Source organism: Festucalex cinctus, chromosome 17, assembly GCF_051991245.1.
Source record: "Festucalex cinctus isolate MCC-2025b chromosome 17, RoL_Fcin_1.0, whole genome shotgun sequence".
Taxonomy (NCBI): Eukaryota; Metazoa; Chordata; class Actinopteri; order Syngnathiformes; family Syngnathidae; genus Festucalex; species Festucalex cinctus.
The window spans coordinates 478,593-496,413 of NC_135427.1; the positions used below are offsets into that span (position 1 = coordinate 478,593).

At 40.0% G+C, this 17,821-nt stretch overlaps 2 protein-coding genes across 3 annotated transcripts in view; both read left to right on the top strand.

The window, feature by feature from the left end:
- The first annotated feature begins 1,697 nt into the window (after positions 1-1,697).
- Positions 1,698-5,186, top strand: LOC144005490 (uncharacterized). The gene is made up of 3 exons (XM_077503707.1): positions 1,698-1,928; positions 2,677-2,721; positions 2,805-5,186. Exons 2-3 carry the CDS (start codon positions 2,682-2,684, stop codon positions 4,037-4,039), a joined length of 1,275 nt encoding a protein of 424 aa, XP_077359833.1. The 5' UTR covers positions 1,698-1,928; positions 2,677-2,681; the 3' UTR covers positions 4,040-5,186.
- A 4,763-nt stretch (positions 5,187-9,949) lies between these two features.
- The window catches only part of ntn2 (netrin 2), a 43,355-nt gene continuing 35,483 nt past the window's right edge, over positions 9,950-17,821 (top strand). Inside the window, exon 1 of one of the 2 annotated variants that reach the window (XM_077503225.1) lies at positions 9,950-10,090. The gene's annotated coding sequence lies outside the window, so the exon portion shown is untranslated. Of the gene's footprint in view, positions 10,091-12,347; positions 12,545-17,821 lie in introns of those variants that run through there. The other variant, XM_077503226.1, reaches the window with a different exon arrangement.

A 17,821-nucleotide genomic window follows, 5' to 3' on the forward strand; every position in this document is an offset into this window, starting at 1 on the left:
AAAATGTCCATTACTGGCTGATTGTGATCCATTTTCTTGCCAGAGTAGAAACTTTAACACAGGTATATTGAAAATCTTTCAGTTTGCTACCAAAAACGTATAAATACGTTTTATTTTAAATGTTTTAAGTGTCCCAAAGACGTATTTACATGTTTTTTTTGTTTTTTTGTTTTTTTTATGCTAGCGCATACAGAAGGCTTTGATGCAGCCCCTCAACTGCAAAGAATGGTCGAAGAAATGGTAGTTATTACACAAACAGCCAGCAGATGGCAGCAGAGCAAAAGAGATCAACCAGGGCCATGTTGAAGAAAAGCTCATTTACTCACAATTCTAAATTATTTGTGATGATTCAACTTAGCTGTATTGTAATGCTAATTGCTGCAAAACGGAAACAGAAACATACTTTTATACATTTGATGAAAGAAGAGACTCTAATCTTTCTTTTGGTAGGTTCTACATTTTTATAGCAATAGAACACAATATTCGGTGGGCCTTGCAAAATCAGTCAAAATCCAGCAAAACAGCTCGGAGAGAAGGGGAATGCTTCTGTGAAAATGGCTGGGAGTGAATGAGTTAAAGAGCCTGACAGTGATTTATTTGTGACAACTTGCTAGCAATGCCTTCACAGAGTGGATTTTAGAGCGCCTCGTGGTAGGCCACGAGTGTACGTGTCACAGTGAGAAAGATGGAAGCACCAGGAAGGAAAACAAACGGGGGATGGGGGGTGTTGGGATTTGACTTGACAGCCAGTGTGTGGACCTGCCCTTAGAGTGCCTCATTATCAGCTGTGGGTGTGCGCGAGCCACAATGAGAAAGGATATATTTTCACAGTTCAATATGTTGTCGTTAGGCTTAAGATACTACATGACCTAGAATCCATTGTTCCTGATCGTAAAGTAATATTTGATTGACAGTTGGGCGGACATGAGATTTGGTTTAATAGACTTTGCAATATTTTCATTCATTCCAATTTGGCAGGGTTGTTCAAAACTCTTCCCTGTGGTTTATTTTTTCATTTTCAGGGTCTTTAACTCTTTAACTGCCAACAACGTTTAATAACGATTAGTAAAATCGCGACGTATGCTGCCATAAACGTGAAATGACGTCATCTACGTTTTGTTTTGTTTTTTTATTTTTTCGTCAATGGACGGAGCAACGTCTAAATGCAGCGCTGCCCGGTCAATGGGTTGTGGAATCAAAAACACCTAACTATGGCCAGCAGATGGCAGCATTGTCTCTTTTCAATGGGCTACTGGTGTATGGAATTACAATGAAATGTAATCAGCGAAATGGCACTGTGCAAGGGTTGGATTTTTTTTCTTTTTCCCACAACGTGTGGCAGTAAAAGAGTTAATGGTCAATATATGGCAAGTCACTAAAGCAGTTTCCCAATCTTTTTTTTTTTTTTTTTTTTGCCAAGGCATATATTTTACATCAGAAAAAGCTCATGGCACACCACCAATAAAAAAAAAATGTCACAAAAAGTAGATAGATAGATAGATAGATAGATAGATAGATACACTACTGAAAATGCAGTTCAGTGTCTTTGGATATTTTGACTCTGAAAGCATAGCATTGTGCTACGCTGCGTTTGCACTGACATCACACTGGATATATGTCTCATCACAATGATGTAACCATGCCATCAAGTGCTTTGGTCAAAACACACGTCCTATTCAATTTATAGACGTGTTGCCATAACACAAAACCACAAGTGTTGCTTCTCTAGGCACTGTTTTTAACTGCCACCTTTTAACATTTGAAGTCTTTACATGGACACGACAATGAAACACTCTCCAGATTACCCGTGAAAGCATAGAGTTTACTTTGATATTGCAACTCGTTTAGTTCTGGTCAGCATGATCAGAACTGGAATATTGCGGAAACTAAACTGCTATTATATCCACCAATTCCCCGACCGAGCACAGGTAAGCATTCACACCGTGCGTCATTCAAAATAATGTATTCCGACAGATGCCTCAAGAGATTAGAAGTTATCCTTTTTAATTAATTCTTTTACTGCCACACATTAGGAAAAAAAACAAAACGGTACCAGCCGATTTTGAACATTTGAACTCATCTTTCAAGGCAAACAGAATATTGTGTGCTTTTACTGAATATACAATATGGGTACCAAATGAAAGATCCTTGAAAATGTTTGATTTCAATCAGATTTCAACAGATTCCGTCATGTTTCATTGTAATTCTGTACACCGGCAGCCCATTGAAAAAGATACAATGCTGCCATCTGCTGGCCATAGTTAGTGGGTGTTTTTGATTTCACAACTCCATTGACCAGCAGCACTGCACTTGGACGTTGCACTTCCCATTGATTAAAAACAAAACAAAACAAAACAAAAAACATAGTTGACGACATTTACCGTTTATGGCAGCATACATCATGATTTTACTAATCTTTATTAAACGTTTTTGGCAGTCAAAGAGTTAATTGGTCCAACAATTCATCATCTAACACAGCTACTGACTCATTGAAACATAACAAAGTGAATTAACTGACCTACAATACACATCAACACTTATTTCACCAAAATAAAAGGACCAAAAAATAAAATACATTTTGTATGATCTACTCAGGGTAAGTGATGCTTTAGATTTACAAAGGTGACACATTCAAACTCACGTTTTTGTCATAACTGTTTTATGTATGTCTTTTAGGCAAAATGGATGGACAAGGGGATGGATGGCACAATGGTCCAAATAGTAAGTTCCTCGACTTTTGATGTCAAACAGAATTTTGTGTGTGACCCATTCGGTAAATATCGCATATGTCAATAATGTTGCAGGTATCCGTTTGCCATTACTGAGAGGTGTCCGCCGGCCAAATGGCGAACCAAATATGGAGTTCATTGCCATCCTTGATTTTATTGTTAACCAAGATGTCATCTTTGTGAATGGGCCCGAGCAGTGGGATCTGGATGGAAACAATCTGAATAATAATCCAATTCATGTCAACAATGTGAATATGGAAGACAATAACAATCCACCGCATGATGCAGCTGTTGGGGCCGAAGCTCAGATGGAAGTCAATCAGCGTGTGGAAGCAGTAGAGCAGTCAAGGGAGCATTCTACAAACGATGATGACGATGAGGATGAAATCCGAAGCAGTGAGCATATAAGGAAATCGTCCCCTTTAGATAATACCTCAGATCGCAACACAGACTTGGATGAAGCCAGCAGAGAACCTCAGCCGGGACCATCCTGGCAAAGATCTGAAGATGATGACGAGGACGAAGATGGAACGAGACGCAACCGACAATTCCCGTGGTGGTATGAGTTCCATCAGAAAAGTTCTGACAGTAGCCCAGACTTTGATTTTTACAAAGTAAATCCTCTGCTTTGCGGCTCTAACCAAAGCTTGGATTCGCAAGATGAAAATGGAGAAATGGAACCAAAACCCCGGGGGGAGTTTTCCCCAATCGCTTCATGTGCCGGTGACCTCGCTCAAAGCATCATCGACAGTGATCCTGCTCGAGACGTATCTGACTGCGAGGAGAGGTTTAAAGACTTTAGTGAACAAGAGACGGAGCACGAACCAGTGGAGGAACAATTCAAGAAGAGTTCCAAGGGTAAAGTCAGACATCAAACGGAGAGAGGAAGCAGCAAGCGTTGCCAGCGGTGTCACGGATGTGACGAGAACATCTCTGAGAAAACCACCGACCAAGACGATCCTGAAGAAAACTCTCTGGCCTGTGGACCTAACAAAGGCTCAAGAGAGAGCTCGGAAGAGACAACACAAGAACCCCGCAATGACTCTTCTGAAATGCCCAACTGTGAGCGTGGTCATTGCATCAGAAGTAGTAGTACGCCTGAGAAAGGAGGAGTTTCTTCTGACGAGGACCCTCAGCCCAGACCATCCAACCGCATATCAGGAAACGAGATAGAGATGATAGACACAAAGCATTTGAGGTGGTGGCACGAGTATTGCGCCAATATTTCAGACAGCAGCACAGATTTGGAAGACAGCGAGGGAGTCCCAACGTCAAGGAAGAGGTCTGTTGATGACAATGGAGAACAATAACCAGCAAACTCTTCCGGTTCGACAATCATCACAATTCCGATGAGGTCACAGATGGAGATGAGGTCGAAGAAGAGTTGAACAATTCAGATTCCCATGATGGGAAAGGGAAAAAAAGATTAAGGTGGGAGGCTGACTTTTCTGTAAGGCCAAAGTATTATTCTCACATCTTCAAAAATGGTCCTCATGAATTTGACGCCGGTTTCACTGACCAAGAGGCGCGGGATAACCCCCAGGCAGCACCTTCCAAGGACAGGTTGTTGCAACTTGAGAGAAGATGTGTCAAGGGTTTCCAACTGGGACACGGACGTCACCACAGTAGTTCTGATAGCAGCGACTCAGACATTGCTGAAGATGAACCCCTGAAATTAAGTCTGAGGGACAACTTGGCCCTACTAAGTTTAAGCAACAATGTTTCTCACAGAAACCGCAAATCGGTCAGGTTTCAGGGGGAAATAACTTCCCAAGCATGTGATCAAGAGGCAGAAGAAGACCCGCCACCAGTGCAATCTCATGAGACCTTGAGTGAGAATGGAAACGCTAGTCACAAGCAATGACTTGAGGATCAAATATCTTTATCCAAAGACTAAAGTTGATAGTTAATGCGGGCATTCCAAACTGCTGATACAATACATGTAGTTAATCTAACTAATGAACAGAGGTGGCAAATCCAGGTCCAGAAAATAACACAGTTTGGCTTTAGCCCCTTGTGATAACTAGCTAGCTCCCTCGCAGGTAAATGAGCACCCGGGGAGCTAGCTAGGGAGCTCGTTCGCTAGGATCTGGGGCTAAAGCTAAACTGTGGCAGGGTTTTTACTTTCTGGACTTGGATTTGCCACATCTGCTAATGAAGAAGGTTATCTGAAAGCTATTTGTTTTATTTGGAAGTTTTAGCCTCTAATAGCTAACTTGTAATAAAAGCTATTGTTTTAGACGTCAGCTGTTTTGGCGGCTATCTTGATCAAAATGGGACAGCGTTTGTCAACCTGTTATAGTGATCTGAAATAGATCTGACAATATATGAATCTTGACTATATGAATCTGCTTTGTCATTTGTGCGCACACAATACACTTCCTGACCAAGTCAAAAGTAGAGCACCAACCAAGCCCATGTTGTTGTTGTTTTTTGCTGAAGGGTCAATAAATGACATCACCCTCCACATCATCACAATGATGTAATCTTGTGTGTTGGCATGAAGTGTTTTGTTCAAAGCATTTTGACTTAGTTATATGTGGCTATGACACAGAATCAACCATGGAATTGGAAAATGGACTATGAGTTTTACATTGATAGCACAGGTACGTTTCGAGCAGCACAGAAACGACATCTCCCTCAGTATGAAAACAACTAACGCCTGTAAAGGAAATCTTGTCACCAACTTCAGATGACTTGGTAAACTGGTATTTTGCAGACCAGATCCCTGAAGTTGAGGCAAGTCAGTCCAGACCCTTTCCACAGTTAGTGTTTAACTCGCGAAACATGAGCTTTTCTTTACCTTGACCTTAAAACCGATGATAGTAAAAGTAGGGTGACCAGACATCCCGTTTTGGCCGGGTCAGTCCCATTCAGCCTTTGCTCCTACCTCCGATAGATTTCAAAATCCCCATATATATATATTTTTTTGTTTGTCCCGACATTGCACAGGTCCTGCCCCGGCATCTCGCTTTGTTGTCATAGTGATTCATTGGATAAACCTATTAACTCATTCACTGCCATTGACAGAAAAAGACGTCAAATGATGCATTTTTTTGCTGGTCTGGCAATGAATGTGTTAAAAGGGAATTCACTTGTTAAGTTCCTTCCAACTAACTTCCAAATTCATGTTTGCCAGATAGGGTAACCAGATTTAAAAAACAACAACAAAAAAACAACAACAAATGGGACACTACAGATTTGCTGAAAATCAAATATACAATAAATTCTCAATCAAGAGCTATTTATGATCTATTTAATCACAAGTCAATTTGGCAACTGGTAGTTGTGTTATCACTTTAGCTAATTCTAAACAGAAGACCCAAAACTCGAGACTGTCCCGATAAACCCGCAACATCTGGTCACCCCACATTTGCATTCCCAATCATGTCTAATCTGTAGCAGCATGCAGGCATTTACCGAAGCTCAAACTACTTCCTGATTTTGCATCTAAGAATGATGGGAAATTAAGTCGCACTGCGGTCAAAGTAAATGTAAAGTAAATAGGACAGCCAGCTAACAATAGCTATCAGGACAGAGCAAAAACCCTATTTAGTGTGACAACTTACCCATTGGTGGGGCAACATGTCACATGTTCACTCCCTCCATTTGATGGCTTACAACTCTGCATCGACACAAAGTACGAAAATGACATGAATACGAAAAATATACGTTTTGTTTATATATGACGTATTAATTGATGAAATTTTGTGAAATTACAAAGCATCTCGGTTTTTCATTTTGAAAATCTGGTCACCCTAAGCAAAAGAGTCCATTCAAAAACAAATGACAGATGTGCTTGAAGTTATTTACCGTCCCTCCCTTCTTTTAGAAATCCTTTGGACGAAATGGAAGGACGGGGAGATGGCCGGTCCTCTGGTACTTGAGATTTGTTTTGCCATTTAGGTAAAAAGGATTCAGTTTCAGCTGCATAGTTATGACGGCATTAACACATCTTGAACATGTTGCAGGATACCGGATTCCACTGGACTTGGGAAGAGGGGAACCGAATTTAACGTTCCACCGATTTTTCATCAACTTGCAAGATGATGAAATTGCCTTCATATTCCGGGCGCTGCCAAGGCAACCTCCAAACGACAACGACAACAACGGAGATGACGCCAATCTTGAAGACATCGACGACGAGGCCAATAACGATGCCGACGCCGTCGCCGAGGACAGCGACAGTGAGCGTAACCTCGGAGACGGCGACGGCCAAAATGAAGACAACGACAGCGATGTCGATATCTACGACATTTTACATCTTCTTCATACGCGTGCGCAATACGCATTTATCCGCTTCATTTGGCAGGTGTGGCCATTTTCGTGCGGCAACATATTTGACGAAATTGTCTTTGAATTCCACGGAATCCGCGAGGAAGATTTGTTTATTAACAACGTGGATTTCGATGCCATCCAAGAAACCGTGGACGATAACGATAATAATGCTCACGAAGTGCAGAACCAAGATGGTGATAATCATGATGATGAGGATGTAGCCAATGACAACCAAGTACAAGTTAGTGTCAACCAAGCTTTGGAGCAAGTCGATGAGAGGCCTTTGCCTTTGCCCGTACCGAACGTCAGATCTAAATTCGAGGAAATTGATGAAGCGTACCGATGGTGGCACGAGTTTGATTATAACTTTTCGGAAAACGCCGGCGTAGATGTTGACGAAGAAGACCCTCTGCCTGCTGGATGTGAGACAAAAACAAGAGAGAGCACACAGGATGCGAGCAGGGAGAAGTCGTCTGGACCTCAGATCAACCCGAACGATGAACCGGATCACGGCGTTGGAAACCGTGATTTGGCTTCAGCGGAAAGCGAACCCGTCTCTGGTTTGGGTGAACCGGAGGCGGAAGCAGACCCTTTACCCGCACCGTCCAGGAAGAGGTCCAGAGAGGAGGCCGGACTCAACCAAGAAACGAGAAGTAACAAACGTTTCAAAGGTCGGCGTTCCGAACGTGATGGGAAGCCTTCCGACGGCGACGCTGAGGATTCTCTTTGGAGTGGAGAGACAAAAAAATCACGAGACTACTTGGATTAGGAAGAAAGATGGCCGAATGTTTGTGTTTTTTTGGCACATTTGGAATGTTTTCTGCTTGTTTTTGGCCACGTGCATAGTTTTTTTGCTGTTTGATGAAACAATATCTGAAATTTAAAAAGATTTGATTTGAAAAAGAGCAACTTAGTGTCTGATATCCTACTTAAGTAGTTGTTCTAATTGCTTTTTTTGGAAGGTATAATTCATGACTGGAAAGAGTTAGGGATGTAACGATAAGGGCAATATCGTGATACTGATCGTGATACGTGAACTGCCACAATATCGTCGGCGTCATGTTCACACTATTTAAAAGGAACACATCTGTTAAAAAAAATAAAAAGTCAGGTTGATTTCCATTTTTTTCAGTTCTAGCACCCTCTAGTGGCTAGTTTATTAGTGCAATTTAATTTTAATTAGGGATGTTTTGGCCTTCTATGTTTAAAATCTATGCTAATTGTCAGATGAAGGAGAACCTAATTTGCTCGTGAAGCAATCATGTTCTTGCCTCAATATTGTTATTAGAGATTGTCGGTAGTTTATATGCATTGTTGTTATGTACAAAAGCACAATATTGTGCTATTTTTTAAGCTTTTTTTTTTTTTTTTTTTTTTTACAATATTTTTTTACAATATTGTGATACTTATCGTACCATGACCTCCAGATCGTGGTATCGTATCGTGATGTTTGGATATCGTTACATCCCGAGAAAGAGTTATTGTGATTTGACTGAATCCCTCAGATACTCACACAGTTGAAATAAGAAGTTTACACTATTTTAAAACTCACATAAGCAGTCATCTGCAAAGAGAGTGCTGCTCATGAATATCCCGAATGTCAAACCAAACTTTTTTTTTTATTTATTTTTTTTTTATGATGGTTTTCCAGGTCGCTGCTTCTCTATTTTCAGAACACACATCGAGTTCAAATAAGAACTCCCAAGCGCTTGCAGCTGGCAACACTTTGAGATAATGATGCTGAATTCCACACAAATGAAGGCTCCAAATGCCGTACCTGTATAATCTGCTCGATGCCTAGACATACAATAGCAAACTTTTTTTTTTTTCTGTCTCTACGGATTGATTACACATGTAGACACTAAGATGAGAAGCTTGTTTCCCACCAGTGTGGTTTTATATCAAACATGACCCTTGATGATTCAACACATTCTAAACACTTTTTAAATATACACAAAAATGATTTAAAAAAAAAAAAAAAAAAGTATAATTCCGGATCAGTCAAATCAGGTTCATTTTCCCACTAATGGGAATGTTAAGACTGGTAGCTGTGATTGAAGCAAGTAATGGCCAAAAAAGCAATTTGGAAACCTATTGGCACCTTGCACCTCTGGTTTTACACTGATGACGTTTTTTTGGAGGTGAGCGTTGTTGAATGTGTGGCCACCAGAGAGCGACCTTTCCCCGTTGAAAAGTAGCTCCTGACAAGTCTTCAGGCAACTAGTCACTGGTAACTAGGAACTTCCATTCATCCATATCCTCAACCGCTTGCTCCTCCATTGTAACACAAAATATTGCTCAACAATATTATCACTCAATCTTTTTCTTGCAAAATAAAAAAAAAACGACCAAATCCAAGCACAATAAATGATTTTGAATTAACTCGCTTTGTTTACACGTGAACCACACGATTATCATGCAGATATTTTTAATGAACATACAGTATGTGTAAATGCTTTCATCTCGAGCTTCATATTTGCTCAATTAGACATCCTATGAGGAAAAAATAGGCAATGACTAAAATTTCTGTTGAGCATGATGTCTGTGTAGGCCTATCTATATATATATATATATATATATATATATATATATATATATATATATATATATATATATATATATATATATATATATATATATATATTTTTTTTTAAGTCTTCGTTAGCGTTATGTTCAGTGTTCATATATGGATAATCTGTATTTGTTTTATTCACGTTTCATATGTTAAAGTTTGAAGAAAAAAATAAAAAATATGTGACAAGTTTCACTGACGAACCAAAATGGCACGCACTCACCTGCCTGTATATAAAAATACAAGTAATAAGCGAAAAGTAGCTCAATTTAACAAAGCATTCTACTAAGCATCCTCAAAAGTTAAATGTATGTTGCGTTGAAACTACCCAAAATGTTACGTTAAGTAAACGTACAGAGTACAAATAGTTAATACTCAGCTCTGCCAACAGGGGGCGCCAAATATGAAGAGGGAAAAAATGCACACAAGCTGCATTGATTGACTGTGGGGGCCCGGTTCACTCAGTCGGGCTCCAAGTGCAGCAACAACGGCTAAGAAGATGGAATCCCATGTGAGTGTTTCTTCTCCTTGTTCCTTTTTTTTTTTTTTTTTTTTTTGTGATCTCACTTTCACCTTTCTCATGCAAGATTAGACCATTGATTTACATAAGGAAAACACCGTGTCTCTTTGTTTCTTTCAGTACTGCTTTTTCCTCGACCATATGTGTCCTCTCTTTTTTTTTTTTTTAGTGTTGGAAACATGAGCAACTCTGAATGTTTATATGTTGTAGTGCTACTTGCTACATATTGATTGTTTTATGTCAACTTTACGAAATGTAATACCTCAATTTTGTCGCATCAAAACGTACGTGTCAAATTAATTAAGTGGGGGAGTTTGATTGGCGTGTCCGAGTCAGCTGCGAGTCTAATTTGCAGCTGATTGGCTCCAGACTTGTGGACGAGTGTTTTACGCGCATGCGCACACTAATGAGACTACTGCCGTGAGCTCATTGACTGTTTAAATGGCACAAAGCGTAATAAGGGCCCTTGTTACCGTCCGAGGATTCAGAAAGAATGTTGATCAGCTTAGAGAGGTTTTTAATGCTGGAGTAAGACTTTTTGGGGAAGTAGGTACCACTGGACTTTGGCGTGACTTTTAGAATCAAAACACAAACGTGCCAAAGCAGTATAGCTATCATACCAATGAGCTATTGTGCCCGTAAATGTATAACTATAACTAAAACGTATTTTTCCCTTCACGATTTTCAACCCTCATTTCAAACTTGGCAGTGTTACCAAGGCGCTTTTCTTTGGTGGGACAGAGGAAAACATTTATTTTCACTTTACAGGGGCTTTATGGATATTACACTAAGTAACATGTTGGGTAAATTGTTGGACTCTAGGTTAACTTTTTGAACCAAAAAGGTAGATTCAAAATGCACTATTGTGCAAAAGCAGTATTACGAAATATATATAGTTGCGTACTTCTTGTCCTGAACAACAAAATGAAGCATTCTGTAAATAATAAGTTGTATAAATGGTAAAAGAGAGAGAGAGAATTCATGCAAACATTTGATTGCATGAATTAATATATTTTCTGAATAGCATACATCACAATGTATTTAAAGGGATAGTGTGTCGAAATCATCATCTAGTGGTAACCTAATAGATGGATATCTACAGATCTAATGCTGCCTTTATGTGCTTTCCCATAACATGTGAAAGCAAGGTAATTTCGAAACGGGAGACATTTTGAAGCACATAATGCACTACGGTGCCTCGGACAGACCACACCTCGTAAGCCTACCACCATTTCCTAAGTTCGTTAAATTTATCTCCTTCAGATATCCGTCACAGAAAGATGGCGGCGATACATGTCAGCCTTCTGTAAGGTGAGGCGTGACTGTAATATAATTAATGATTACTAGAGTTACGATTATTTTATTTTATTAAAATGTAGGTGGTGATGTGATTTAAAAAAAAAAAAAAGCATATTTTTGAAATTATTAGTTTTTTTTCATAAATGAACATCGAAAAATCCAGAATTTCTGACACTTTCCCAGTTATGTAATAAACATAATATACACTACACGCTTTTTTTTTTTTTTTTTTTTTTTTTTTTTTAAATGTGGTGAGTAGGGATGTAACGATAAGGGCAATATCGTGATATTGTGATATTAAAACTGCCACCATATTGTCTCGTCATGTTTGCAATATTTAAAAGGAACACATTTGTTAAAAAAGTAAGGTTGATTTCCATTTGTGCAGTTCTAGCACCCTCTAGTGGCAGGTTTACTAGTGCAATTTAATTTCCATTAGGGATGTTTTGGCCTTCTATGTTTAAAATCTATGCTAATTGTCAGATGAAGGGGAACCTAATTTGCTTGTGAGGTGATCAATGTTTGCTTGCATTAGCAACTAAGTGCCTCAATATTGTTATTAGAGATTGTAGGTGGTTGATATGCATTGCTGTTATGTACAAAAGCACAATTTTGTGCTTTTTAGTATGAGCTCTTTTTTCTTTTACAATATTGTCATCTTTTTCCACATTTTATATATATAAAATAAATTATAAGTGCTACTTTTTTTGTTTGTTTGTTTTTTTCTTCTTCTCTGCAACATTAATTAGCGCGCAATCAAGTCGAACACGGACAAAACGCACGTCGAGCGTAATTGGAATATTTGCTTCTCCTCCTCCTCTTTGCGCGCCCCCACGTCGCCCCCTCCTCTCCCGCACACGCACACACGCGCTTGGGGAAAATGTGTGTTTGATTTGAATGGGGAGTCGCCTACCCCGGGCTCGCTTTACAACATATGGACGACTGCTCGCTTCTCAGTTGGGTCGAGGCGCACAAGGGAGAGAGCTGGTCCACATTTTCACTTGGGACTTTGTGGCTATGCCATTCAAGAAAAAAAGAAAGACGCGTGTAAAAGACATCTAAGGACTGTTTTTTTTTTTGGTTTGTTTTTGTTTTTTTTCCCTCTATATGACATCCCTAAAGGCTCATTTGCAAGGATCCAATACGGTGAGTAATGTAATTATTAGCGCGTTTGCATGCAAGTGGGCAATGACAGGTTACACGAACCTGTCATGAGTTTTAAATCAAGCCAATAGGCTGTCATTACCTTATTATAGGTCGAGCTTGTGTATAGTGCGCGCACGTTCACGGACAGGTGTCACTCTCACTAGTTGAGGGAGGGGGGTGGAAGAGGCAGAAAGAAGTGTGCATGCACTGTGCAAGAGGAGGTGGAAGCTTAAGCGGCGATTGTGAGCCAAAGGTGCATGCCAAAGCAAGCAGTGCACCACTCGGCCGCCTTCTTCCTTCAACATGCGTGTGTCGTTTCCAATATTTTGCCAGCGTGCACGCTCTTCAGATTCCACACCGGAAAAGTAAGAATGACTTTTAACGACATATTTGTAACGTTTGAGCAAAATGTATAGTAAACAAAAGCGGTGAAAGAGGAAAACTTAAGTTTGTTTATGGCAACATCTTAAGTCCAACAAGTCCTGTTAGTCCAAAATGTTAGTTTTGCTAAATGTCACTTTTGAGTTAAGTGTATTTAATTCAACTTAATGTCTGTAAAGTACAACTAGTCTATCAAATAATTATACTAAAGATTTTTGGTGTGATTATTCCCACTTTTTAAATCAACTAAAAAAAATAAAATAATAATACTTGGATCACGACTCAGTACAATGATCAACAGTAAAATGGGCCTAAAGTGTTCATCAAAAAAGGTTTTAGTTCATGTACTTGTGTAAGTCAGTTTACTTTTTGTAATTTTATAAGAAAACAAATCTGTACTTAAAGCTTCAATTAAAAATGTATTGCACTAAAAGAAGTTGGAATTTAAAAAAAACTACCACAATAAATCTTTAAAAACATCTTAAAAATTGAATTCAAATCTATTAAATGCAAACGTTGAATTCAGCTGAACTGTACTTGAGCAGCAATTCTTTTGTCTACCACTAGAGGGCGGCCACGTACCACATGTGGTACTCATACTACACTTTTAACTCATTCGCTTCCAGCCATTTTCACAGAAGCAATCCCGTTCACTGTTTTATTGGATTTTTACGGATTTTGCAAGGCCCACAGAATATTGTGTTCTATTGGAATCTATCAAAAGAAAGACTAAAGTCTTTTCTTTTATCAGAAAAAAAAGTATATTTCTATCTGTTTCCGTTTTGCAGCAATTAGCATTAGAATATGATAATAAGTTTGATAAATTTTCACAAATCTATTTGGAATTGTGAGTAATTGAGCTCCCTTACCAACATGGCCCTGGTTGATCTCCTTTTCTCTGCTGCCACCTGCTGGCTGTTTGTGTAATAACTACCATTTCTGCAACCGTTCTTTGCAGTTGAGAGGCTGCATCAAAGCCTTCTGTATGCTTTAGCATAAAAAAAAAAAAACATTTAAAAAAAAATAGAAAAACGTATTTATACGTTTTTGGGAGCAAATGTGAATCCCGACTTTAAGTGATAGAATTCGACTTTTTTTTGTTTTGTTTTTTAAGAAATTTACATGAAATCCACAGACAATACTGAATATGTGACATGTATAGATTGAAAATAAATTGAAGTTAATTTCGATATATGTATGTGCGAAATTACATTTAACAGCAAGTCCTTGTTCAAAATTGTGCTTTCAAAAACGTACACCATTGTATTTTAGTTGTAGAATGCCATTAACGTCAGTAACCCGCAATGTAATGCTAGCGATTTCCGTACTTCCTGGAGTGTCATATCAAACCCTCTCAAATGATGAGCTCCGCCCCCCTCAATGTCTGCTCTCCAACAAGTCCGGAGCTGAAAGCGACAATCCCGTCCGGCGGTTTCTTATCTTAACTGCTTCAATGGCCTTAAAGTATGCCCCTATTGCCCCTTGAAACAGTGTCAGCCACTTGACCTACTTCTCACCGCTAACCACTGGAATCGGTCAAAGCATCACGTCTGTGTATGTGTGCGTGTGTGTTTGGCAACTGAATCATCATTATTTAATTGCATTGCACTGGGGCAAGAACCGGAGAAGGTAGATCCAGGAACAGGGGCGGCCACATGATGTGTGCAGGATAATCCAAGGCAACACTCTGCAGATTTTGGCCAGTGTGTCGCGAATGCGTGCGTGTTGCGGGGTATTTATAAACCGGCGAGTAAAGGTGGTTGAATTGGATGGAGGAAATGAGAACAGAGGTGGATAAATAATCTCGGCAAAGGAGAGGTGCTCACTTGCACAGATTTAAGAAAAATAGGGTCGTCATGACACTCACTCATTCATTCTCTTGTAAGTTAGAGGCCAAAGTGTGATCTAAGTGGCTGTGTTGCTTTTTTTTTTGTTCCTGTTTGACAAATTGTGTGCGCCTCGCCGGTGAAAGTGTTTAAATACCTGTCGCCCGTCGGCGTGACACTCAAGATGTGTCTGGCAGCGGGAAGGAAAGACCAGCCGGGTGCAAATATCGACATGCTCGGTCCTGCCCGCTCCAACATTACCCCTCACCCGCCCCCCCGCGTCCCGCTTGGCCTGCATGCATGTGTCGGCCACACGTTTCCTCCAGGTGTGTGTTTGTGTGTGTGTGTGCGTGTGGTCTGCAGCATGTGTACCTTTTTTCATTTGAATTCACACATATTGAATTGAATTTAATATTGTTTTTCGGTGGGTCAGTAGTCATCGCTTAGTGGCCTGGAAAATAAATTGGAATAAATTTAAAAGTTGTATGTTAAAAAAATAAATAAATCAAATAAATTTCACCTATTTTGATCCATCTCGGGGCGGCCATTTTGACATTACAGTGATACATGACATGAGAGTGCCTCAGGGCTCAGCTTGCTCATGTCACATGACCAAATCCAGAAAACGGGTGAGCTCGTTGCCTCAGCCTTTCGGCACTGTGATGTCATTCTCAATTGACAGCAGAGGGCGCTGTAACGTCAAAATGGCTTCTCTGTCTAATTCCTTTTCCACAAACGCAATATTAGCTTGTCAGGATAAAATGCTGGCTTCTCCCATTCCATCGGTCCGAGCTAGAAAGCATCAGCGCTCCCCTGCCTAACGATATTATTGCTGCCATTTTGTTAGAATATTACGTTTTAATGATGTATTGTATGTTAACGCACTTCTCTCGCTTGTTTAACTTGTCTCTAGCTTGTTAATTTCTGTTTCCATTAACATTAGAATATAGCTGTTTCATAATTATTCACAAATCTAGAATGTTGGGGAAACAGCTTGTTTTCAACATAGACCTAGTTGATCTCTTATACTCTGCTGCCACCTTCTGCCCGTTTTTGTAATTACTATCATTGCGTCACCTGTTCTCTGCAGTTGAATCAAAGCCTTCTGTATGCTCTACAAAAAAAAAAAAAAGTATAAATACGTCTTTGGGACACTTAAAACATTTCAAATTTTTGGGAGCAAATTAGTTAAAAATGACATACATTAATATAATAATGATATAATAATAATAATAATCTCTTCAATTTTAGGGGTGCTGGCATTAATTGTTAAGGGTGCTTGAGCACCCCCCAAAATGAGCTAGAAACGCCCATGGTCAGAACAGCATGTGATGAAATAAATGATCTGATCAGTTTACAGAGTTGGAACATTGCACACAACAAGCCAGTGTCGCATCAAACGATTGTGAAACTGATACTTTTTATGGCATATCGTTACATATTTGCAAATTCGTGCTTCTTGTTTGGATGTTTGGAAAATGCATAAATGGTTTGTTTTCCTTGTGCCAATTAACCCTATTTAACCCTTCAGTCTAGCGTCTCGCTTCATGCTTCAACCTTTTACACTCATGTTTTTTTGTTTTTTTTTCCCCTCCCCTTCTCCTCCGCTATTACCCTCCCATTTTCTCACCAAAACGCTGACCTCACAGTGCACCCTTGCCGCAGAAAAATACACTTCAGCTCGGCCTATCCGCAATTTTGTCTGCTTTTTGTTCAAAAGGTTGTGAGAACTACCTTGGGTTTGTGTTGATCTTGAGGACCTTGCTCGGGTTCTAGGTCAGAACCTGATACATTGTTTTGCGGGGCGTTCGGGTTCAGTGTCTCAATTTCTCAGATGGAGTGATTGGGATCAAGTCTCGCACGTGAAATAAGAAAAATAATGACGGCATAGCGTTCAAGTTTGAATTCAATTTATTAGTGCAAAAATTAATCAAGTCAAGTTCAAAACTTAAAATTGAAGTCAAGTAATGCGTCATTATTGCAATTTGCATGACCATATGTAGACTCAAGAATGAGCCGGTTGAACCCCTCCCTTTCCTGACCCCTCCTAACCAGGGTAGACATGAGCAAGGTTTAAAAATTTGTCGCTGATCCCTCTGCTAATGACGCCCTCAGCTGGGAAAGTTGACCCTCTCTTGCCCTGACCCCGCCCCCCCAAATCCACTTCACTCGACCCATCCAGATTCCTTTTCTCACTCACTCTCGCATGCAAACACGACAATTGGCGTCACCACTATGGAGATCATCAAGCAGGTGACTGACCTCTGTTACCTGAGGCCTGTCAGTCATGTTGACTCATATGGACAGTGTGTTTGCATATATGGCTTTATCCCAGACCTCCATTGTTGAAGAAATGTGAAAAATATGTTGCAACCTCTAAATTTGAGCTAATCTCAGCACAGTTTTCAGAATTAAACTAAAATGTCCCTAAAAATAAGCTGCGTAAGTGACAAAATGTGCCACCGAATGATTTTCTTTTCATTTGGCTTTTTATTTAGTTTCTGTTACACTAAAACTATTTGTAACAATGTGGTTTTACTGTTGCACCCTAAAATGAGACAAAATGATACCGAAGCCCTGGCAAATAGGAAAGTAGTAATCGGTGTCAAGGAAGTGCACATATTGATGTAATTCATCTCGCTGAGCTGTATGTTAGCACTTTTAATTCCATTATTATTATTTTTTAACAACAAATGCTCTGTCATCCGTTTATTGTTTAGATCCATGTGTAACTGTGGCTCTCCTTGCCCACATGCGTGGGCATGCATTACAGTACCTTAATTGCTGTGTGGTAGCTTGTCTGAAGCTCACTCAACACAAAGGAAAAAAGTTGACTAATTAGCATTGCTAATAAAAATGGGCGGGGGGTGGGGATGCCGAGATGTGGAAAGCTGCTAATAACCCCACCAGGGATGATTGGACAGCAGGCTGGAGGGACAGCAGGGCACCACCTTGGGCCTCCTCTCACTGTCGTCTTCGCTCGCCGACCAGCGTGAAAGGCTCCCACTCGGGATGCAAAGCAGCTCAGCTGTCCCGCTCGGATTCCCCCCCCCACCCCCGCCTGTCGGCT